Genomic DNA, 26,245 nt, shown 5'->3' with positions numbered 1-26,245 from the left:
CAATTAGAGCAAGTTACGTTGCTTGAGATACATTTGTACAACTCTATCAGCAGACAAGGGCACATCTACATGAACCACTTAGCTCAGCAGTTCCCAACCTTTTTCAAGTCACAACCCCATTTTATAGAGTCATAGTGATCCGTTTTTGTTTTGTTTTGTTTTTCGTGTCAGGAGTGACTTGAGAAACTGCAAGTTGCTTCTGGTGTGAGAGAATTGGCCGTCTGCAAGGACGTTGCCCAGGGGACGCCTGGATGTTTTTGATGTTTTATCATCCTTGTGGGAGGTTTCTTTCATGTCCCCACATAGAGCTGGAGCTGATAGAGGGAGCTCATCCACGCTCTCCCTGGGTGGGATTCGAACATGGCAGTTTTCAGATCAGCAACCCAACCTTCAAGTCACAAGGCTTTAATCCACTATGCCACGGGGGGCTCCAGTTAGGGTGATAGTGATCCGTGACCCAAATACATTAAAATAGGCTTTTTAATAGGGTAAATGGAAACAAATCAAAAATAGATTTTTCAGGATTATATAATTCAAAATAATAACATATTTAATGTGATGATTGAAATTGTAACTCATTAACAAGCTTAAAAGTTCGTGTTTGAGTTTTCGTTACTGCCAACCTCATGTCATTCTCAACATATTTTTTTCTTGTTTTGGTTTTCAATTACAGAAGTGTCAAAAATCTGCTCTTACAGAGATATGTAGAAACAAAGGAGAGCAAAATGTGAAACATGGTGACATTTGGGTGAAGTTATTTTTTTGTTTTCCCTTCTTAAAATTTTCATAGCTCACTGCCCAGTGACTCCACAGAAAACCCCATTTGAGGTCATGACCCATGGGATGGGAACCACTGACTTAGCTCCATGTGGCTACATGCTGCATGGAGCTGATCAGAGTTAAAGCAGGGCAAAGGTTGAACCACATTAACCAAAGATGCAGGCTGCTCTGAATTCTTCTCCAGAATTCGGTGCAATCCTGTGGAAACAGTTGGGCCGGTTCAGATACTAAACTGACTGCAACTGTTTACACATCAATCTCATGTTCTCTGCACTCGGGGATGGTAAGGGTGGCCATCCAATGGTGCCAAACAGGCTTCAACATTGCTGCGCAGTGAGGACTCGCTCTCACCTCCACAGTGGGGCTGAGTGTCAGTAATGGAAGTGTTAACCATCCCTGGGCCAATCCAGTGTATGCCATGTCAGATTGACCTTAAAATAAGGAGTCAATATAGATCCACCCATGGACTGCATAACAGGAAAACTAATCTATACTAAAATAAAAAGCCATTGTCTATACCACACTCATTTTCCCCTAAAATGTATTGAATTGGCTATTCTATGATTAAGCATATAACACATCCTATAGTTAATTTAAAAAAAACATATTCTAGATTGGCAACAAATCAATACAGTGAGCTAAATAGTTGAGAAATGAAAAATATTTTCAAACAAAGAGAGGGCCATCATTCCTGTAAATAACACAGACGCCATAAAATGAAAAATGAGATGAGATGTAAGCAAATATGATAAACGCAAAGCAATTAATTTTATTCCAATGTTTCAAGATTAAGGAAATTGACTTTAGAGTCAATGTTATTTTTCATCAGGTTGTTGCTGATGCCAAAAATAAGGCCAATTTTTCATTTTAGCACAGCAGGAATTAAAGCAAAAAGTCTCTGTATTGGAACTAATTAGAAACTTCTTCCTTCCTCCTCTTCTATTTCCTTATTCCCAAAGGGAAATAAGACAGCATTGCAATTACATATTTTAGCTTTGGTGTTTTTTTAAACAAAAAAATGAAAATAAAATGTGCAAGTGAACATAAATACAAATTTTCAAAATGAACTATTAATAATAATACTATTGCTACTAGTACTAGTGCTAATAATAATATGTTTTCTTTTTAACAGATTTAAGTTTGAAGTAATAACAAAACACCATCCTATAGAAAACAAAATCCAAAACAAACATTTTCTCAGTCTTATCAAAGAGCATATTCTCCAACAGTACCAATTTGGCAGAGACAGGCCTAATTAATCCTCCTTTTAATACCAGTGTAATAAGATTTGAGGAGGTTCACTATTGATTTGACATTTACATTTTAAAGTATTTTCTGTTTTTAAAAAAATTGTAGCTGAGACACAGTATGGAAAATCTTTTAACTATCTCAATGTTGTCATTGTCTCCTTTAAGGTTATGTAAATATTTTTTGGAAATTATATTTATTCTTATTTCAGCAGTAAACCTGCCTTTGCATTTTCTTCTTTGACTTTCATCAGTAGTCATCCCAAGTTATTTTCTGCTATTAGTATGGTCTCATCTACATAACTTAGGCAAGCCCCCACCTTATTGGCTTTTAAGAAAGATCTAAAAACATGGCTTTTTCGATGTGCCTTCGGGGAGTAAATGTTATATACCTCTTGATTACTCCCCTTGGATTCTATCCTTTGGACTGTTTGGACTGTTCCGTCTTATACCCCTGTTCTCTTTATTTATATGCCTCTCTCTCCCGAGTTTTTAATTAAATGGTCATGTGGCCCGCCCTGTCTGCTCTGATTTGCGTTGTAATGTATATGATTATTTTTGTACTATTATATTGTGTTATGATATATTGTTTTATTTTGTTATATTGTATCGTGTCTGGGCATGGCCCCATGTAAGCCGCCCCGAGTCCCCATTGGGGAGATGGTGGCGGGTTATAAATAAAGTTTTATTATTATTATTATTATTATTATTATTATTATTATTAATCTGCTGAGGTTCCTTCATCAACTTTTCTTACCTTCTTCCCCCAAATCTAATCCTGTTTTATATATGATACATTCAACTTACAAGTTAAACAGATGGAGTGATAAAATGTGGCCTTGTTTGCCCTTCTTGCCACTTTGAAATGATTCAATTTCTTTGGATTCTGTCCTGGTGGTAACCTATTGTGCCCAGTGCAGCTTACACATCAGGACAATCAAATGTTGTGGCACACACATTTCTTTAAGATCAATCCAACGTTTTTCATTATCAACACAGGTTTTGCTATATCTATAAAGCACAGATCATCGATTTCTTCTGAAATTCTTTGGTGTGCTACATTATCTTCCATGTTTGCAATATGATCCTAGTACCTCTTCCTTTCCTGAACCCAACTTCGACATCTGCCAAGTTGGGATAGTTGCAGGGTATGCCTTCCATGTTCAGAGCTCAGCCAAGCATTAAGCATGCTTAAAGATTAATATCAGAGTTCCTATTCTCAGTCCCATCAGCCAAATCCATTGCATGAGTAGGTATTAGGGACAGGGGTTTCCCACTGATGACCCCACAGTATTAAAATCTGACCCCACTTTATCATTGCTGGCTTTGAATAAAACTAATCAAGATAGATTATTCCAGTTAGTACTTCATTTAGCAATGCCATCTTGTGAGTCAGTTTCAGAATTCTGAGGCCAGCTATAAGATGCTTCACAGAGTTAGAGCAAATATGTTCTACAGGTCATGAATATGTGCTAAAGATGAAAAATGGGTAACACATTGAGAGAAACACTTTTTTTGCATTACAGTTTTGAGAACTTCCACTATGACTACATAGCGCACAAAGATACTTTAATCTTTACAATAAAGGGGGGAGGGATATACTTTATGTTTAAAAACTACAAACTTAAGAAGATTTCTGAAAACCTTAAATGGCTGATATTAAAAGTTTAAAATGTATTTTAACAACATATTAAGAAATATTGCAAATAGCAGTTTCACACACACCTACAAAAGACCATTTAGTTTTGTAAATCTTGTGGGTTTTTTAACTCTACCTTTTTATGTCACCTTCTTCCATTATTGTCCAGAATACTACAATCATATACACTCATTATCTTGTAGACTAGCAAGAGGATGGGGAAAGATCTTTTTAAGTTTGGATTCCAATTGGAACAAAAAGGTTGAAGAGAAATAGGAAGAAAATGCCAGCACACAGCTTTGTGTTGTAAAAGAAACAAGCCTGTTGATCTTATTTACACTGGATTGTTGCCAGTGGAATCAATTGTAGGCACTGTGATTCAATCTGTTTTTGTGGCCCAGGCAGTTCATTCCTGCACTTGTCAGACAAAATTACAACCCTTGCACAAACTTCCCATATTGCACTTTACAGATAAGACTGCCAACCAGCCAGAAAACTATGTTGAGGGTTTACAAGCCTCTAGCTATGAGAGTAGACAAAAACAGCATCTTCAACTGTCTAGAAGTTACACTTGAATGCCCTATAACTTATTTTTTTAAAAAAACAACAACAACAACACAGCACTAAAAAACAATGGATGTTTTCATCCCAGGATCTCAGATGAACAGAACAGCTCAGTGACTATCAGGAAGCCAAAAATTACTCTGGGACAAATGTAAATGGTCTTGGTTTCATAATCCTACCACCTCTTCACACGGAACATCACATGACGCATTGCAGGCTCTGCCCACTTTCCTCCCAAAGTTGGGAGGAAATGCCAAAACATGCTTCCTCCACGACTATGGGGAGGAAAGTGTATTTTGGGAAGCTCCAACAGAGCTACCTGCACTTTCCTCCCCATTTCCTCATGTGATGGCAGCAGGGCAATGCACGTTGTCACCTTTTCTGTCATCTAATGGGGGAGGCAAAGGGTGCCAAATCAGTTTCTCCATTTATTTATTATTTATTTATTACAAGCATTTATATCCCGCCCTTCTCACACCCGAGGGGGGGACTCAGGGCAGCCTTACAATTAGCATCATTAGACGTTGAACAAACTAATATAAAACATAATATATAAAAACTATTAGAGTTAAAATAGATAGCATTAGTTAAAACATCCATCCATGTGATGAGGGAAGGAGGGAGGGCGTGTGGGGCACCACGAGCTGCTCTACGCACCTTACCTTTTGGCTGCAATTGTTGATGCAATGGCACGACCTGAAAGGGCCATGTGAAGAGGTCCCTAGTTATCTATTTTATACATAAGATCCCAGAAAGTGGGATTGCCCCCGTCCCCATTTTTGTGTTAACTCCTTTCTGATCAAGTCATTGGACTGGTCTTCTTTACATTCACAATATTTGGATACAACCAATAGCAATGAAAGATTTTTCCCTGAAAGGCCATGAAAGTGGCAGTGCAGTGAATAGACAAGATTTCTCAGAAGGTAACCAACACCAGTGGCATAACTCACACCATTTTTTCCTATTTAGATCAGGGTGCAGATTGTGTGGATCTCTAGAAATTCAATTAAAGGATTCACCTCCATTGGCTGTAGCAGTGATGGCTAATGGGAGCTGCAGTACAATAACATTTGGCAAGCCACACAATTCTCACTCATGATTTCAGTGATAACAACAAAGATATAGGAAGAATTGATGGGAAAATGTTTCCCAATAACAATACGCATCCAATTTATATGGAAGACTGTGGATAGTGTCTCTACTGCAGTAAGGCTTGTTTCTGTATGAAAAACATTCACAGCTTCACCTTGGCCCATGGAGGTAGGCATTACCTCATTCCAAATGCACTAGTAAATGTTACATATTTGTATTGGCCCACAGAAACAGCACAGAATCATAGAGTTGAACCATAAGGGTCATCCAGTCCCATCATCTGGGGTAGCATATTCCAGTGTCAATCAGATTCTATCATCAGGAAGTCTTTCCTAATGTTTAGATATATGATGGTGTACCAACAATATAACACTCTCTTATTTCCTCCTTCTACAGCCATGCCTGCACTTTCAGGTTTCCCATTTTGGTCTGGAACAAAATGTCATTTGCTTTTGACTAATCCTGCAGTCCTAAAGTACAAACAGGGGACAGTTTCCCATGATCCAGGATTAGATGCTAGTAATCTCCTTTCCTCAGTTGGGGTGGGGGTGAAACTGAGGCTTATAGTTGCTGAGGTTCAGGTTGCTAAACTATGCTTAAGGATTATGTCTGGAAGATGTCACTGAGGCCCCTTCCACACAGCTGTATAAAATCCACATTGAACTGGATTATATGACAATGTGGGCTCAGATAACTCAGTTCAAAGCAGATATTGTGGATTGTCTGCCTTGATATTTTGGGTAATATGGCTGTGTAGAGGGGCCCTGAGAGAATATAACAAACTGCAATCACTATTTAACATGCACGTTCCCTATCCTAAATTATTACAGGATATTTTGGTTCAGAACATCAACAAAGGGTGCCTGTGAATAACATTTCACAATGAAAGAGAACTAGTTCAAAGGGAGTGTGATCAAACAAATTTCCATGGGCTTAAAAAAGGAAAAGAAAGGAAAGGCAAAAGCCTCATATTTTCATTATGTTTCCTTTCACTATAAACAAGCAAATCAAAGATTGAAAGAACCATACCTGAAATGGCTCTGAACTCGTAATATAGAGCACTTTCCTTTTCCATCTGTTGCCTTGATTGCCAAACGTGTGCCATAACAGATGTCCCCTTGTGTTGCTCACACTTCTCTGGGAAACTGCCAGTCTGTAAATGTGCTTTCCAAACATATGATAATGGAAGCGAAAAAGGCAGCTTTTGTTGCCATATGCAAAGGTAGAATGAAAGACGGGACTTAGCAAAGCTGCTCTGTTTTGGAACATCTGTGGTTCTGAAGACTCTATGTAAAGATAGTATCCTTTGACGGTGCCCAGAGTGTGGTCCTTCATTGGTCCTGTGTTAGGAGTAGACGTTGGTCCTTGGGTTCTGGTCCAGTTGAAGTCATCATCCATATCTTGCTCCCAATTGCAGAATCCAAGCTCAAAATTGCACTGCAATTCAGGCTCTGAAACCAATGAATTCATCATTTTAAAAAAAACTGCCAGAAGTGGACTCTACTTTTTAGGGCAATTGGTATTTTCCTTTCCCACCACTGAATGTTGTCTGTTGCAGGGCAATTTGCTTGGTTATTTATTTATTCATTCATTTATATCCTTCCTTCTATCCAGAGATCTCATGATGGCATACAATAAAACTGTTAGGACAAATTTAAAATAGTGTCACTAATGAAACATATCTTAAAAGTCAAAAAAAGTCTTAAAGTGTTTGAGTTAAAAAACAGATTAATAGTTAGTGAAACAATTTTAATCCTTATACATGTGAAGCTTTGGGTCAAACACATTAGGTCTCAAAAACTTTAGTGAACATCCAAGTTTTCACTTGATGCTGGAATGGCAGCCATATTGGTATCAACTAGTTTCTGTTCCACAACTAAAGTGTCACAGAAGAGAAGACTCTCTCCCATGTCCTCTGACAGCATAATGCCCTGGCTGGGACATAGAGGAGGCTCCCTCCAACAAACCTTATATATTGTGCATGTCTTTATATAGATGGCGTTCCTTCAAGCATTGAGGTCCCAAACTATGTATGGCTTTACATGTCATAACTAGCACCTTGAATTCAAACTGGAAATATATTCAGAGCTGGTTCAAGAAAAGATGGTGATGAACACTCATCATTGGCTGCCAGAAATCTTCTGCTCCTGCTCACAAGAACAAAGCATTAAGGAGGGATTGCTATCTTTTTAACATTGCCAATATGGGGCTTTCAACATTTAAACGTTTTGCATATTTCACCACAATGCATCTGGGGCAATTCATTTGGTGAGGCCATGTTTAATCAGCCTTGAATGAAAAAAGAGCTTTTTATCTTTATTTATTTATTTATTTATTTATTTACTATCTTTATATTCCGTTCCCTCTCACCCCGAAGGGGACTTGGAGTGGCTTACAGTATGGCAATATTCAATGCCGCATATACAAGCAAGTAAAATACAATATATAATATAATAAAACAATATAAAACATATTAGCACCATAAAACTGTTAAAAAACCATGATACCTAGTCCAGGAGTCATTATTTGTGTTGCTACAATTATGCGAGTTCTCTATTGCACTATCCAAACACTTGATCCCACAACCATGTCTGCACTCTTTTCCTGAAAACCAGGAGGGAGGGGACCAGTCTGATTCACAGGGGAGGGAGTTCCACAGCTGATGGGCCACCACTGAGAAGGCCCTGTCTCTTGTTCCGACCAGTCGTGCTTGTGAAGGAGGTGAGACCGAGAGCAGGGCCTCCCCGGCAGATCTTAATGCTCTCACAGGTTCATAGGGAGAAATACGTTCGGACAGGTAAATTGGGCCAGAATCTCTCATTGTTAGTCAGCCATGGAGAGCCATTGGGTGACCTAGGGCAATTATCTCCTTCCTCAGAGGAAGGCCAAAGCAAGACCCTTTTAAACAAAGCTTTCCAAGAAACCCTTTAATATATTCACCTTAGGATCATCAAACACACAACACCAAATTATACTAATGCAGAAATGTTCATTTTTCATTATGCCGAGCTTTTTTACACAATGCACAATTTAAATATTTGCAGGAATGCAGAGGCCAAGAATTGTCACAAAATATAGAGGAAAATGTACCCTTAACAAAATTCCACATGAAAATAAATTCGTAGAGCTTTGTTTGTGTATAGTTCCCTCTTTAGGCTAGATCTGCCAGAATGAATATCATAAGCTAAGGGACAAAGATAGACACAATATTTGAAACATACGATTACAGTTTGAGGGGAAACATTTCAAGCTCTTACCACATTGCTTCTCATCAGATCTGTCTCCACAGTCATCAACAAGATCACACAATAACAAACGACTGATGCAAGCCTTTGAATCTTGGCACCAGAAATGATCGGGGCCCTCACAGTTTAACGCTGGAGGCGGCAATGCACAACTTTCAAATGTTATATCATCAATTGCAGAGACACCGTCATAAAATCCAAGGCTGACTTTATTTAGAGATAATTGAAAGGGCTGTGGAAGGCGGCCAAGCTGAATGGAAGCCTTTAGCCACTGCTTGCCTTGATTGTAATATATCCTCCAGAGTACTGTCGGGTCTTTTAGTCCATCAACAAGCAATTGCATTTCTGCTGCTCCAACTGACAGCCCATAGTTGTAATACCTGGAAAGGGAATATAAACATTAAACATTAATATCATCACCAAAAAGCTTATGTGACCCTTATGCACGTCATATGGTGCCATATGTGAGTCAAATTATTGCTCCATCAAATCTGCTACTGTATTTAATAGCTAAAGGTAAACCTCCCAGATTTCAGGTAAAAATCCTTCTAACTCCAAAGTTCAAAGGTCCTATGGAATCATTCCAAAAGAAAGCCCACCCTGAAATTCTCACCTACGAAATGATAACTTTACTGTCCAAGTGCATTCTAATGGAAAATATCAATGGAACGCATTCACTCCATTGAGTCTAAGGTTTACTACACTAGCATGAGAAATGTGTGGGATAGGATCAAACAATGAATTAATTAATGTAAAATAAATAAATAAATAAATGATTATGCTAGAGCAGTGTTACAAGATCTAATGCTGCATTGGAAACAATACTGCATGTCACAACAGAGCCAGATATCACAGCTCTCTATATATCCAAAGCGTTTACTATGTTTTTCTTTTTAAATAACAAATCTATTCCAAGTGAACTTTTAAAGAAAAAAGCTAAAAACAAAGTAAAGAGAAATATATTGTACAATCGGAAAAAACAATGACAAACGCCACTTCTGCTTTCAATTCAGAAGCACTCATGTGTTCCACAAAATCAAACTTCATTCATACCAGAAGGTCACTGAGCAATTTGATCCAGACTGACTGAATTTTGGGCTTCGCAGCTGTGCAATCTGAGAGATACTGCTGCTGTTTCTTAGAATGAACATAAAATGGCCTGTTAAGAAGGAAAAAAATAAAAGAGAAGTGCTTATGGATAAAAGAGGTCAATTCTTTCCCGAGCCTCCCACTCCCCACCAGCCAACATCAAAACCACTGAAAAACTGTGCCAGGTGCTCTAATGCAGCCTCCAAGGGGCTGCAGGGGTAACAGATGACCTCTTCTTTTCCACAGTTGTCACCCCTGGCTAGACCCTCAGCAGTGCCCACCAAAGACTCCTATTTCCCAAATACTGGGAAACCTATTTCAATGGAAATTCCAATTACAGCAAATATTCTTTCCACCACTAGAGCACTGCCGTCAGATAAGATGTGGGAGAAAGGCCTATTCCTTTCACTGATCCCATCTTACCTTCATATTCATCATAAGTGTGATCGTTTGGTGGAGCTTGCTTGTGGAAAGCGGGAGGTAAACTAGTTCTGGAGCTTCTTACCCAGTCAAACCCATCTCCACTTGCCATTTCCAGCCAGCCACAGCTGTCACTTTCAAAGTCACATTTAGCAGCTGAAATATAAAAAATTTACTTGACATCACATTATCTACTCTAACAACCTTTGATGCTTATAGAATTTGCTTAGACCCAGTAAGTCAGCGGTTCTCAACCTGTAGATCACCAGGTGTTTGGTCTACAACTCCCAGAAATCTTACCAGCTGTTAGCCTAGAGCCAGTCCAGAATGGCAGTACTCCGGATCAACCTCTGGTCTCACTGCGAAAGAGCTCCTGGCCATCACTGGGCATCTTTGCCAATGTCATCAAAGGCATCCATGAGATTCAGAGAGGGAAGGGGAGAAAAAAGGGGGAGTTGTGTGAATGCCTTTGATAGCAATGACAAAGGCACCTAGTGATGGCCAGAAACTCTTTGCAGCTCCCTGGCAGTCAGTACAGGGATAAAATGATGACACAAGAAAGCATCATCCCATTTTCCCTGCAATGTGGAAAACAGGGAAAGCAGAAAGGTATGACTGAAATGAACAGCAGCCAAATCAGCCCAACAGCTCACACTACCTTGAAATGTAGGACTGTTCTCCAGCACTGCAATATAATTTGCAAAAATTAAGTTCCATGAGCATATTTGAGAAAATAAAGCTGAATACCTCATTTTTAAAAATTAGGCTCTAGATATCAATTTATTTCTAAATATGGTCCTCCTACTCTGGCAAATCATTTTCAATTCCATTTTTTAATCTAAGAAGTATCTTGAAACGCTACCACAAAATCATTAATAGAGACTCTGAGGCAAAGCCTTTCATTGTCTGAGAGGTTTGTCTTAATTAACAGATGCTGTAATGAAATAACGGAACCTGAGTCATGAGACTATTGACATGTAGGTTTAAAGACCCTTAAGCAGGAATTACAAATCAACGTGTTTTTTACTCACAGCACATGGTTTCATCACTGCCGTCTGAGCAATCAAGTGTGAAATCACAGAACTTGTCAGATGAAACACATTCCCCATCCTTGCATGGCAAGAGTCCCAGTGGACAATCAAGAGACAAGGAATGAGGAGTTTCCATCTTTGCTTCACCTTCAAAAAAAATAATACTGCAATATGTTGTTTTTCAAGATTCAGCAGGTAGAAAAGAGTATCATATATAGAACAGAAACTTTCATCTTTTGAGAAATAAAAAAGGGCAATGGGGTATTCTCGGCTGTGGAAGGGCACTTGCTTTCCTACACAATGGTTCCAAGTGTGGCAATAACCATCACAACAATATATTTATTTCTTACCAACCTCTCCCTAAGGCAGTGGTTCTCAACCTGTGGGTCCCCATGTGTTTTGGCCTACAATTTCCAGAAATCCTAGCTAGTTTACCAGAGGTTAGAATTTCTGGGAGTTGAAGGCCAAAACATCTGGGGACCCACAGGTTGAGAACCAATGCCTTAAGGCTTGGTGACTTAAAACAATAGATGTTTTAAAACAATAGATGACTTAAAACATGAAATCATTTCAACCTATCAATGACAAAAATAAAGAAGATTAAAACTTATATTATTACCATTCATCCCTTTAAAATGTCAATTTAAAATTCATCGTTAAAATTGACTATGGGTCTGGATGGGTCTGCTAGTACAAAGGATTTGTGGTTTAAGATGAGAAATAAGTTTGCATTAAGTCCTTTAAGAGTCACTGCCAGACAATGTGTAGAACTACTACTACTAGTAGTAGTCGTAGTAATATAACATATGTCATTTCTTAAACTATGTGTATGAACTTTTTTGGTATACCTTGTATCTTTTTATATACCCTGAGTAGGGCATTTTTATTAACATCTTTTTGTTAATCAAATCCAAGAAAATTATTTCAGCATAAGAAACACAACATACTGTTTGCTCTTACCTTCTTGGTAGAGACTTGAATATGATACATTAATCTTACAGGTCTTTGTTATACTGATGTCATCCACAGCAACAAAAGCTTTTTCAGTTTGAACAATTGCTTGTAGTATTATCTGTGATGGCAATGAAATAACCCTATTAAATGTCCCATTATACATGTATACACACATCTTTTAAATAATTTATATCCTGTTGGATAAATATCACTTGTTGCTGGCCTTTTTTTGTTTGTTTTGTTTTAAACATAGCTGCTGTATAGCAAAACGAACAAAAGAGATATTGATTTCTCAAGTCTCAAGTCTTTTTATTGTTATTTTTAGATGCACCTCTCAGGAATAATTGCTACACTGATTATTATATTGTACAATCTTTTGAATAATCTTTAGAACTAAACTTCAAAATACCTGTAATGACAACAGCTGTGATTCAAAACAGAATCTTTAATCAATTGCAATGAAATCATAGAGCTTACTTCTAAATTAGAATGTTTTGGATTGTATTCATCAACAAAAAGTTGCTTGAGGTTGAAATGAATAGACTTAAAACTTGTGCTGTAGGGTTGGCTCACCTGAGTTATATGCCATGAGGAAGTGACTATAGAAGATGGAACCTTCTGCTGAAATATGTTGATTATCCTTAAAGGCATCACAAGACTCATTTTTTCCTTTCTTCCCCTCTTTTTATACATTGACATTGTTAATGCAACTTATTTATAGAAAAATGTCAGTGTGAAATAATTACTTGCATATACACCAGTCTTCTAATGTACTTACCTGAAAAGGTCCCTCTCCAGTGGTATTTCTTATGCAGACATCTGCTTTTGTCCATTGCATTTTGCTCTTGAAAGGTTGGCTATTTAAGCTTTGCAAATACCCATCAGCAGGAGTTCTAATGAAGACGTTCAGCTGTGAATTCGGAGACAACTGATACCAAAACCGCATCTGTTACAAAGAGTTTGAAAATGAAATTAGGTTCATTCTACCAGTCTTTCGCAGAGGACCTTATCACATTGGCAATGTGATTTGCCATGCATCATGGAGAATCCATGGAGACCTGGTGGGATGTGTGGAGAATCCATTGTCCTGAATCACCCAGCTTATACCTTACTTCATCCCACGGATAGAAGCATCCACTGCCCAGCTTCCCCCTGTTGATCGCTATGTAACACAAGAATTCTCCCATGGCAGCATACACTGGTTTCTCTTCCCTTTTGCAATGGAGTCCCATCAGAAGTAGATGTGTATTCTAGGGTGGGAGCTGGCAGGCTCTGTTGCCAAAGGGAGGAGGAACCGGCATACGTCGGGCAATTTAGCCCGTATGATGAGGTTGTAAGACCTACATACTACAGAACCATTGTCATACAACACAAGAAAACTTGGGAGGTACGATTTGGTTTTAATATAATGCTTTGCTTACTAACCCACAAGTACCTTCCCACTTGCTTTGAAAATCAATTCATCTTGGTGGTATTAGAAGACATGGGCCCAAATCCAAGAAAATAAAAATGCAGTTGGTTATCATGACTTTGGGATTTTCCACTTCTTTTCCTTTAGCTCAGGGATATGACTGAGTTTAATTAATCTTAGTTCAGAAACTCAAGATATAGAAATGCAGTCCTGGACAGATGGAATTAAGCGTGGTCAATTTAATAACTTTTATATCTCATTCAGTGTTTCCTATTTATAACTTCTAAAGCAACTGGTAGATTTGCCAAATATTAATATAGGAATACCTTTTACTTGGACAAGAATAAATGTTTTACTTAGGTAAGATTAAATGAACCCTCTTGGAGCCTCTCCTGGAAATGAACAGTATTTGTCACCTGTTTCCCTTTCCAACAAGATAATGTTCTCCTTCCTTGTTGTGGGGATAACAGGCAGGAATAAAAGTCCTATTTTGAAAAGAAACAAACAATGCCATATGAATCAATCAAAGTAAGAGGGTAGGTTGTGAGCCTTATTTTGATCTGGGTTCAGCTTCAAGGAGGCTGGGTACAATGTTTGAGGTAACTTGGGGGTGCCCAGTATCATCACTGGCCCCAATTCAAATCCATCATAGGATGGATTCAAATAGTTTTTACTGGATAGTAAATAGATACTTTGCATAAAGAAATCTAATCTCAGAGCATAATTCTATTTTATAATCTATCTTCTTTTACCAGGCAAAGTTAAAATAATATTTAGAATAAAAAAGCAATCTAAGTTCCGTTAGACACAAGGCACATTTAAGCCCAGGCTTAAGTGAAGGGAGTTCTCTGAATGATTATAGTCCACAAAGAGAGATAATCTTACTTATAAAGGGAAACTAACATAAAACAACAAATATTACCATATTTTAGAAACATAAATAATAGTAGAAACATCAATAGTGAACACACATAAAGGTTGAACTGATATAATATGCAGTGAATATTAAAAACTCGCCATAATGCTATGGTTTGAGTGTTGGACTATGACTCTGGAAATCAGGGTCTGAAGCTTTACTCAGCCATAGAAACACACTGGGTGACCATGGGTAAGTCATACTCTCAGTGTCAGAAGAAGGCAAAAGTTCTGAAGAAATCTCCCCAAGAAAACCTGAGGATAGGACTGCCAGAAGTCCAAATGAGTTGAGGACACACAAGAACAACGAGCGGCGTAACATTATTAAACATTATAATTCATCAATGATCCTGGACTATATATAAAACTTTACAATGGCCATGCAAATAACATGGTCTCTCCACTCAAGTGTTTTTTGTCTCCTTTAGGAAGTCAAACATGTGGATCAATATAGACACTGTTCCAAAAGGGCATAGTGCTCCTTCTGTGCATCTCCCTCTTTTTCTGTTGGATGTTGTCACTGATACCATGTTATCAATATCTCCAAGTTCTTCAGGGTATTATTGGACTGTGGCACAAGAGGAGTTGGAAATCCGTGGCCCTCCAGATGTTGTTAAACTCCAATGTTCCCTGATCATACCATCAGGGGTTAATGGGATTTGCAATCCAACAACACTTACAGGTGACTGAAATTGCCCATCCATTCAGCTGACTAAAAGGACAAAAAAAAATAGCTTATTGCAAAGTAAGCCAATGGAATGTCAGGAACTTACCTGGCAATCCGTAGCATCGCTGGACAGTTTTGTAAATACTGGACTGCTGAAGTGAGTAACAACAACTTTTGTGTTTGTCCCTGGTAAGCCAGTCACAAAAATAAAATATCCTGAAATTTTACAATTAAGAGGATTAAGACAAACATTCAATTAATGATGCAAGCATTCCATTAATTCGTTTCTTAGATGCCCTCTAAATCCTGTCTTATCTTTGAAGCCTGGCAGGGGAAAACCTGGTTTGGACAAATGGCTCATTCATTTCTTGACCTCCTAAACCTAAACTGTCTGAATGCAGCCATTTGTCTCTTTTCAGCTACGCAATAGACCAGCCATTTTGTGACTTGAAATCCCCATAGCATGAAAGACGTTGCCATAAATTGCATTTATTTTTCTTAGAGTGGTTTGCAGGCTTGACATTGTTTATTCTTGTATGTAGGAAAGCTTAATTAAAGATCTAATCTGATAAGTGCCAACCCATCAGCCCTTGGATTTGAACCATCACAGACAAGCTCTAGCTAGGAGAGATGATAATATCTTTGAGAATCTTGAGAGCAGAGCATTACAGATGTCAGTGATGTAGCGCTAGTTTTTAAAAGAGGCAATGGCAGGCTTTTATAGAAGTCTAAGTCTTGTTTATTAATATTAGATATCTTATTGTAAGCTGCATAGAGATGTTTTGAAATAAAATAGAACCAAAGTGCTATAAAAATAAATAAAGTGCATCAGAAGACTCAAAAGCATTATGAGTACATAAGGTGAAACCATTCAAAACTTTCATATGCCTATATTTGCTAGTTGTCATCTTTGCAAGTGTCCTGTGGTTTTAGTTTTACAACCCACACTTTTTTACAGTTATTTTCCTTCTCTTGCCTCTCTCCATTAGACAAGATATTTCATTACATACAAATAAATGGTAAATAAAGCTACTTTTATATGTTCATACACATAATGTTTCTCTACAAGTCCCTGTGGTGGATATGCAGGAGTGATTATTGTTCAGCTTGTGGCCTACCAATTTGATTCCTCTGCTTGAGAGAGCTTCAAATATCTCTCACATTGCCCAACAGAAATTATCTTAGTGGCATTTAGAACTGACTGTGCTAATTACATTCCACGTGATCCAGATACACTGAGCAAGAGGTAGTTATAGCTAGCTACAACTAATTTGGACAAAAACATTTGGCAGTGCCTCATAGCAAAGCCTCCACTGGCAACAGTAGTAGGAAAGGAGTGAATGAGACTTATTTCTGAACCATGTCAGTTTTGTATGACATCACTTCTAATTTCATTGTGTTCATTTCATTACGGAATTAATTTGTGGATTACTTAATCATATATATATATATTCACTTTCTCTCAAGATATGTATTTAAATACATATTTTGTTATGCTGAAACTGCTGAGAACTGGGTTGAAACATTTAAAAGAAGTATAAAATCTGATGGATACTTAGGTTTAATCTGTACATTAAACCTGAAGGTGCAGATCGAGAGGCAATTGCAAAATTCATGTTCTCCCATCATCTTTGAGCAATAGTTTATTTTATTTCCTGAAAGAAGTCCAATGGATTTGGGAGGCACGGTGATAAAATAGAATTAGGTGCAAGAGAACATAATCTGTAGGAAGTTCAATTATATGGAAGCACTGGGCAACACAGTTTAAATTATTTGCAGCTCCTTTCCCCTTCTAAATGGACTGCATTGACATTCAGCTTAAATTAAAGCACTGTGGTTTCAAGAAGTTCTGAATGACACTTCAGATTTGTGGTTAATCTACACTTGAATTGAACCAAAGCATCACAAACATCCTTAGCCAAGGTTGTTTCAAAAACTTTCAGGTAATCTTCACAAATAGATGACATCCTAATCAGTTTGCAGTAAAAATAGATTATACACTCACTAGTTTTAGAAATTAGTTTTGCATTTATTCATTTTGCTGAGAAGAAAAAGACTTGAGAAACTAGAAAAGACCAATCAGGAATAATAAAACAAAATGAAGTGTGTGTGTATTTGGCCACTTTCAAATTGGACAAAGGCATTGAAAGATTACAGTGCTTGTTTTTGTAGTTCTTTTTTTGACAACCCCCCTCCCAAAAAAAGAGATACTTCTGTTATCCCAGACCATTTTCCAGCTTTTCCTAACACCAGCTGTAACATTTTATTTCCACCTTTTTGATTAATCTTTGCCATTTGATTCCCTTGCATTTGAAAGATGACACAACAACTAGCATCTATGGTATTTGGATGACTGAATATGCTATAATCCTGTATTTATTTTAGTATAACCACCATCACCCCCCAAAAGAAAGAAAAGGAAGAATAAAAGAAAAAAATACTTTGCCTCCAGGGTTCTGTATCAGAGAACTTAAAAAAATATATTCAGAAGCTTTAAAAAACCTTTAAAGTGAGAAAAATATCATAGCATGTCTTACCCTTATCACTGTTGGTTGTGTGATCTTTTGAAGGAAGACCAGAATTATGGGAAGCTTGTCCTTTCATTATATTCCATTGTACTTCCTTTGGGTTTAATGTCTTCCATTTGCAAAGGTCAGACTCAAAGTTGCACAGAGTATAATTGCCTATTGAAAACAGAAGAAAAGGAGCAAAGGAGAAGAATCTCACAAAATAATATATTCTGAAAATGCTATTGTGTTATTATTTAAATTAATCTCCCTCTAGAAAAAAAAAACCATGAGTAATTTACATTCAGATCCCAAACATTTAGTTTGACTCAATACATTCAATGACTTTAAAATCAATCTGTTACCAACTACAGCGCAGAATTCTTAGATGTCTTTATTCATTATGGAGATGTCAACTTTCAGAATAAATTCTAGGGACAGATTTCCTAACTAATATGTATTTTGGTATGTATATACAAATATGTACCTGACAGCTGAAACTTATTTTCAAAGCAATATTTACAAGGAATGACACAGAAGAAGCAATTTTACTCAAATCAGGTTATCTAAACAAAAGGAGATTATCCGAATACCCGGTGATACAAGATTGCAGTGTTTTCTGTTTCTAGTTCACTCAAGCTTAAAAACACATAGCTCCTTTACAACAGGGAGATGAAAAGAGCAATGAGAAAATTCAGGCCTCCAGATATAATGGAGTGTTGAATTGAGCATGGCTCTTTCATTTCTATACAAGTCTCTGTACCAATCACTAGTGTTGGCATGAACACATGGTTGGTTTTACAGGGAAGCATATGTTCATGTTCTGTAACATTTTAGAACATTTTTTCATTCCTATCTAATATACCTACATCAATCTTGCACAAAAAGCTTGACAGTGTACATACAGAATCTCATCGTTCTCTGCTTAAAGGGAAAATAGCTTATTTTCCTTTATAAGCTCCTCAATCTCCTTTGCTTCTGTGCTTATGATTGAGCAGTTCCTATCTACACATCTACTCATGTATAAGTCTATAATTTTTATGAAAAAAATCAGCCCAAAAAGACTGCATCGACTCATCCATGGGAGAATATAAGCACTGTAACTTAACACTTATTAAAAAAAAAAAAGGAAATCCTCTGCTCTGAGTAGAGCGGCGAAAAGCAAGAATTTAGTCCATCCAACACAAGTCTAAAAGAAACACTGACCCCTTCTACTCTATCCTTCTGGCTTTTTTGAATATATGATCAAGGACATGGCAGCTGTGGCCAAGAGCAGCTATCCCCATGAGACAGCATTGGTGCTTTCTCCTCTTAATGGAATGACCCTTAACTTATCCATGGGTCATATCAAAATTTATAATTTTGCCTTTCAAACCTGCTCTTGACTTATACATAAATTTGACTTTACATGAGTAGGTAGATGGAGACATAATAGTGTGATGGTTTGCTTGTTGGACTAGGGTGGCTTTGAATTCCCATTTGGTCATGGAAACTCTCTGGGTGACCTCAGAAAAGTTATACTCTCTCAGCCACATAGGAAGACAATGGCAAACCCCTCAGAATAAATCTTTCCAAGGAAAAAATATGATAGAGTCACTTCTGGATCAGCAGACATCAGAAACAACTCAAAGGCACACAACAACACATTTTATTTATTTATTTATTTATTTATAGTATTTACATTCCACCCTTCTCACCCCGAAGGGGACTCAGGGTGGATCACAATGCACATATAAATATAAATGAATAAATGTACATGGCAAACGTTCAATGGCATTAGACATATGATATATAGACACAGAAGCAATTTAACATTTTCCAGCTTCTGGCTTCATGAGGGTATGCTCGATTCCAGCCACAAGGGGAGCTGCCATTTCATCGTCCACTTGTGACACTGAGTCCTTGATGGAATACTTCCTCATTCCTTTCTACACACTGCTGGAAGTTTTTATGGTGTCATAAATTACTTAAATTAGCCTCCCCGCATAAAGCGGTATCTAAATTTTCTACTCGACAGATGCAACTGTCTTTCAAGCTGCTTAGATCAACAGCAAGCTAAGCTATTAATTGTCGGGAGCTCAATCTGACCTGGGGTTCAATCTCATGACCTCTCAGTCAGTAGTGATTTATTGCAGCTGGCTACTAACTAGTTGCGCTACAGCCTGGCCCTTCCTAGTATTCCTCTAGGAGTGGTCCCTTTATGACTGATCTATGAACCATTTGTTGTTGTTCTGTGCCTTCAAGTCCTTTCTTTTACTTATGGTAATCTTACAGTGAATCTATCACATATTACAAAGGACTTCATCCCACAGTGCCTCTCCAAGTGTTTATATGCACGTAAACATGGAGCCACACAGAGCCCATCAGATGACGCAAGATTTTTCAGTGGATTCCATGTTTGAGCCTGTTTCTTAAGTGTGTCTAAATGCAAGAATTTTAAAGATGCGTTAAAGATGGTTCCCTACACATAGAGATGAGTTAAAATGGTGAAATTTAAGTGTAATGGGAATTGTTTTCTTTTTCCATGCTCTTTTTGTTTTGTGATATTTTCCTATAGGCAGTCCTTAAATGCACCCTGAAGATATAGTTATCACCATTACTCTAAGGACAGAAGACAGAGCAGTAAATAATTATATTTTAATTTTTTTATTAACGAGCATTCACAATGCCGAAAAGGGCACTTTGCTGTATAGGAATTGAGAAATTCTCTTTTAAAAATGCTAGAGGAGGAAAACTAGGATAAGTGTGGACTCTCCCGTATTATGGCAAAGCAAACAGATGATTTCTGTACAAATAGGAGAAGGAAAACATTTGTGATCAAGGTAAGTAAGTTCTCCAAGTCTTTTGGAGACAAAGCAACATGAAACACCATGCTAAGAAGGCAATTTCCCCAGATCAACTCCCCTCCCGGTGGGATGAAGTCGTTAGCTCTATGATGAGTGTAAGCGGGATGAAAATACCTTGGCTTTGACTGTCCTTTTACAAGAAAACAATGAGAGCAGGGATTGAAAGGCTCTTTCAATTAGTTCTACATGATACAGGCCCGTAGCCAGGATTTTGATTCAGGGGGGCCTGGGATTTTTGGGGGGGGGGCTGAGTCTGGGTGGGTGGGTGGGATCTACCCTAGCAAACCTTTTGTATCGTTATCCCAATACCCCCATGCATATGGGATATACTGAGCATGGTGATCAGATCATGATATGAATAAACATAACAGTTTAAGTAATAAATGTAAAGCCTTCTCATGGACCACCCTGAAAAATTGGGGGGGGGGGGGGCTGAAGCCCCTCAAGCCCCCCCCCCCCCAGCTACATGCCTGACATGATACTATAGATTTGCATAAGGACATTATGGATTTACAGTATATATTCATCTAAGGAGGGATGGGCAATAATCAAAGACATAGAACATTCTTTGTTGCATTCCTTATCTTGGAAATACATAAGCCACCAGATGGGGGAACATATGCTAGATTTTTGGAAGCTTTCTCCCTGCTATAGCTCAGCACAGAAGAACTGAAAGCTGTTTGGCTACCAGGGGAATAGCTGTATAAAATACAAATAGAAAGAGCTTAACACACGTTTGAAATTGAAAGCAATTTTGTATTATCATTTGGGAAATTTATGGGGAAGCAGCCAGAGAAAGAAAAATAAATGAATACATTCAATCTTTCATTTATCCAAGGTAAAAAGAAATCCCTCCATGAATTCTACTTATAGTAGCAAAGACCTTTCCTACTATTGCATAGCCCAATCCAAGTGCAGGGCTCAATTTCAAATAAATACCCACTGTAGTCCAGAGATGGGCAAGGCTAAAGGAGAAAAGGAAGTGAAAAGGGGGGGGGGGGATCACTTTAAGACTAATTGCTAGACATGAAGTCCTAAAAGTGATGTTTCAGCCTTTAGCAATGAAATTGGGGAAAGACTGTACAAAAGGTGGAAAACTACCTAAGAACAGTCATTAGCTATGATTAATAAGTAGACATCTGGGAAATCTCAATGGGCTGGATATTGGGACCACAGGAGAGCCAGATTTGACACTGCTTCTAGATGTTCTCCAACTATAGTTTAAAAGCAATTGTTTTTGTTCTGTCCTTCAAGTTGTTTCTGACTTATGGAGGCCCTAAGGCAAAGCTATCACTGGGTTTTCTTGGAGCGATTTGTTCAAAAGTGGGTTGTCTTTTCTTCTCTTTGAGCCTGAGAGAGTGTGACTCAACCCAGGTCACCCCAGGGAAGGCTCCATAGCTAAGCAGAAATTCGAACTCTTCTCTCCAGGGTCTTAGTCCAATGCTGAAGCTATTAGACTAGTGGTTCTCAACCTGGGGTCCTCTGATGTTTTTGGTCTTCAACTCCCAAAAATCCTAACGGCTGGTAAACTGGCTGGGATTTTTGAGATTGTAGGCCAAAAACATCTGAGGACCACAGGTTGAGAACCACTGCATTAGACCATGCTAGCTCTCCGTGATAGGATTTCATGTCATCAAAAATCGTAGAATCAGAGCTGGCGGAGTCCGCAAGGGACATGCAACCTAACCCGCTGACATGCAGGAAATATAATCAAAGCACTACTGATGGATGGTCAAAATGGAAGCTGAAACAACTTCCTTTGCTAGTGGAATTGTAGCTTTTAAGCCATTTTAAAATAATTATATGGATGTAGTTTAACTAAATGGCCAAAGACAAATATCACATATTTCAAGCATTGGCTACACACCTCATATTGCTCAAAGGAAAACATTTCAAAAGTTTTCTCTTTTAAAAGCAATTACAGTTGTCCCTCCACATTTGCGGGATTCACTTTAGATTACTTACTGAATCGATTAATATGGTATCTGTAGTAATCTCTAGGTTCTCCAGTACAACTCCATGATCAACTTCCCTGCTAGAATTGCACTAGAGGACCTGGAGGTTAGTAGAGAAATGTTTTCTCAATGGAAAGAAATAGTATTTTAGTAATAGTTTTTCCACTTTTGCAGGAATCCCAAACCTTAGCAAACATGAAAAGCTGGCTTCTGTGAAATGGAGAAGAAAAAATACTAAAAAACTGCAATGTGACTAGATCCTGGAAGGCAAAATAGAAAGGGAAAAAACAGTGAATTGCTTTTGAAAAGCAGCTTTCCAAGCTCTGTTAGCATCATCACTGATATTCTATGTGGAAGGCAGAGAGAAGCCAAGGCAACTGGGACTTGCTGCTGTTTTGGTTCAACAGGCCAGGAGACGTTGTCCCAGTTGCTGAACATAAAGGAACACACTTCAAAGCACAAGTGACATCTTGAGATCTAAAAGAAAAAGAGAGTGATAGTACGGTTGGGATAAACTTTCAAAAGGAAAGAGGGAGTTGAAAGGCAGAAAAGGAAATCTCCCTGAGGAGTGAGATGAGTATTGGTCTGGAACTGAGAAACTGGTGGAGTTGGTGAAATTTCCTTTCCTCAGTCTAAAATCTCTCCAGGTCAACAGTAGGATCACATCCTGAAAAACACTCATCTTGACTCAGACTGAGTGCACAAAAAGTGTATGAGTGTGTGGGATATTAAAAGATACAAATATTAAAACCCATTAGTACATTTAAGGATTAATATTAATGACAAACCAGAACACATCATTCATAATTTTAAGAAACTGCCTTCAGGTTTTTCCAGTCACAGGCTTTAAAATAAACTTTATTTTTTGCATAGATATTAGTAAGTCTGTATCAGCTGAAAATGCTGATGCATCTCATATTTTTGGATAAGGATCTGAATTGAAATTCACACAGAAGGAGAAAATTGTTTTGAGCTCATAATATTCCTTGGAGTGTATATAAAGTACCACACTGCTTCACGGAAGCATGTGTTATACAGATGTGTTTACATATTTATTAGTAGTAGTAGTCAGTTATTATACTCCATAGCCGTTTTGTCAAGAAAATTAAGATAAAGCCAGAATTAGTCATTATTTGAAGGAAGCAATTATCTTACAAGAAAATCAAGTGAAAAAATAGGAAATAACCTGCCTATATTAAATAGTTAATTTCTTATACATTCATTCATTGTCATTCTCTGTAGCAGAGTGCTATCCAAGCTTATTTACCAAAGAAGTGAAAAGGGTGGAGGGAGACTGAACACCATTTTTTAAAAACAAAATACAGCTAAAATAGTATTCACTAAAGTTTAAAAAACAATTAAAGAGAGAGTTCTGAATAAAAAGCACTTACATAAAACAGTTTAGAATACATTCAGGACATAATTAAATTATGAAATCACAGCACGTTAACCAAAATGTTTTCTCAGTGATTTGAGATTATGCATATAATCCCCCTAAAAGTATGGTTCTTTATTAATATGTTGATTAAACAATGACAAATTAGTTCACTTTATGAATCCATTATCTAGCTGCTAGTCACGCATTATTGTGTTAATTATTTTTTGTTTTCCATGAATTTCTAAATTATTAGGATAATAGCTTTCCTTGGTACTTCACTAACATGAATTCAGTGGTAAATCTAAAAGTTCTTAGTTTAAGTGAAAAAAGTTATCAAGGAAATCTGTATCAGTAAATGCTGACATTTCTCTGGGGGCTTCTGAATAACCTTTAAATGCTTTGCCAAAATTCACAAACAGTTTCAACACTGACAGTGCTAAATTAACACATCTACATTTCAGGTTTTTTTTTTTTTGGTTACAACTTGTTTCCAAATAAAACTTTACTTTATTTGTATTATACTCATTGTTATCTGCTTGCAGCGAAATGATTATCTAGCCAATTAGTGATAATTGCTAAATAACACTGTTGTATCATCCTGTTCACTGCATGATCCCTGATTGCCTAAGATCACACTGTACTAATTCTAGTAGGAGCAGCAACCATTAGAAGTGACATGGTTTGAAGAATGCATGAAAATTTAAATAGTTTTTACGAGAGAAGGATTAAAGTCTTTAATACTGTCCATAATTAAAAATATATTGAGACTGAAACAGATATAATTTCTGTTGGTATGTAACTAATACCACTACAGCACTACTGTTCCCTGGTGGAGGGAATGAAGGCTTTGCTAATGGTAGCAATGTTGGTGGTAGCATCTCTTATGTCAGGTGAGCTTTTGCTAAGAGCCATACTAAAAGTGCCAAATAGCTACTGGACAGAGTCAAGAGTGATACTACCAGAGGAAAAAATCTACTTTAGTTCTAATTAAAATATATAAACAAATACAGAAAACAAAACAATGATCCATATATTGGAAATGCTCAATATGCATTTGAATCCCCAAGGAATGGAACAATGAAGATTGCAATAATCACAAGATCATTACATTAATCTCCCTTACAAACAAGATGATACTCAAAATTTTAAAACAAAGGCTTTTACTATATGTGAAGTAAGAAATGCCATATGTTCAAACTGGGTTTACGAAAGGAAGAAGCACTGGAGAACATACTGTAAGATTATGCTGGATAATGAAATACAACAAACAAGAAAATCAGAAGGAAATCAGTGAGTGTTTTACAGATAATAGCAAATACTTTTAATTGTATAAGTATTTGGAAAATTAATTTCTCTTTAAGAAATGGCTGTGGAATAACAATTGTCCTGATGCACAACATATTCTGAGGATAAGAGGTTACTATTAGGAAAGAATACAGGGAAATAGAATGGTTTCCAGTTGGCAAGGGGGTCAAGCAAGGCAACATTTAATCATCTTATCTGTTTAATTTGTAAACGGAACATATCATATATAAATCAAGGATTAGATCTGGAAGAAAGAGGTGTGAAAAGTGAGAAAAACAAACAGAAATGATTTAAGACAGCAGAAAATAGTGAAAACATAATAATTATTGAAGAAAGTCAAGGAAGAGACTAGATGAACATAAATAAAGCAGAAATGGCTACAGATATTTACGGATACAATGAAACAGTTCAGAATTATCCATACTTTGGCTCAATCATTATTCAGAACAGAGATTGCAGTCAAGAAATCAGAAAGACTAAGACTTGGAAGGGCAGATATGAAGCGTAATATCTGTACACCAACTTTTTTGATATCATATTGTACATTTATCAATTGATTTAACATACCACAAGCTGCTGGATCTTCATCACTTCCATCCACACAGTCCATCTGGTAATCACAAGCCAAGCCAATATCAAGACACTGGCCACTGGCACAGGAAAACTCTTCAGAAGAACAGAACCTGGGCAGTCTGACATCATGATATCCACAGGATGGGAATGATCCAGACAAATATTGCTTGCCTTGTCTTCAAACATTCCTTCTAAAAACAGCTGGGAAAACAGATAGTAATAAGGGGAATACATCAGGATTGTTAAATACAGTAGCATGTTCAAAAACAGAACAAAAACAGAACTGTTTCATTAGTTCCCTTACTTAAATTACAAATCATCCTCAGAATATATTTTTAAAAGAAAATTTACGCAAGCAATAAGGTATGACTTTTACAACCGCATTAGAAGTAGGGAGAATGCAAGGGATTATCAAACAAAGTAGTCAATTTTTGATATACTGGAGATCAATTTGAGGAAATTCCCAGGAGGTAATGTTTCCTGCAGCACAGTCCAAAATAGCAGGTGGGCCTATACTTTCACATATTTCATGCTGTTTCTCTTTCTAATGGTAAGTTAAATCCTGCTATCATGCTGGCACACTCATTTAGCAGCAGCTGGCTGGATAAACTGGAAAGGAAAAATCAT

General features: G+C 37.4%; 1 protein-coding gene across 1 annotated transcript in view; it reads right to left on the bottom strand.

The window, feature by feature from the left end:
• Positions 1-25,794, bottom strand: part of malrd1 (MAM and LDL receptor class A domain containing 1) — a 225,812-nt gene extending 200,018 nt beyond the window's left edge. The window contains exons 1-10 of the mRNA XM_062984307.1: positions 25,613-25,794; positions 17,592-17,738; positions 15,161-15,270; positions 12,840-13,007; positions 12,068-12,179; positions 11,108-11,254; positions 10,080-10,232; positions 9,621-9,726; positions 8,580-8,947; positions 6,352-6,773 (exon numbers count right to left, since the gene is read on the bottom strand). Coding sequence (XP_062840377.1) covers positions 6,352-6,773; positions 8,580-8,947; positions 9,621-9,726; positions 10,080-10,232; positions 11,108-11,254; positions 12,068-12,179; positions 12,840-13,007; positions 15,161-15,270; positions 17,592-17,738; positions 25,613-25,655 — 1,776 coding nt within the window. The 5' untranslated portion in view covers positions 25,656-25,794. The remainder of the gene's footprint in view (positions 1-6,351; positions 6,774-8,579; positions 8,948-9,620; positions 9,727-10,079; positions 10,233-11,107; positions 11,255-12,067; positions 12,180-12,839; positions 13,008-15,160; positions 15,271-17,591; positions 17,739-25,612) is intronic.
• Positions 25,795-26,245: the final 451 nt, after the last annotated feature.

This window comes from Anolis carolinensis, chromosome 6 (genome assembly GCF_035594765.1).
Source record: "Anolis carolinensis isolate JA03-04 chromosome 6, rAnoCar3.1.pri, whole genome shotgun sequence".
Classification (NCBI taxonomy): Eukaryota; Metazoa; Chordata; class Lepidosauria; order Squamata; family Dactyloidae; genus Anolis; species Anolis carolinensis.
This window is presented reverse-complemented; position numbering and strand designations above follow the sequence as displayed.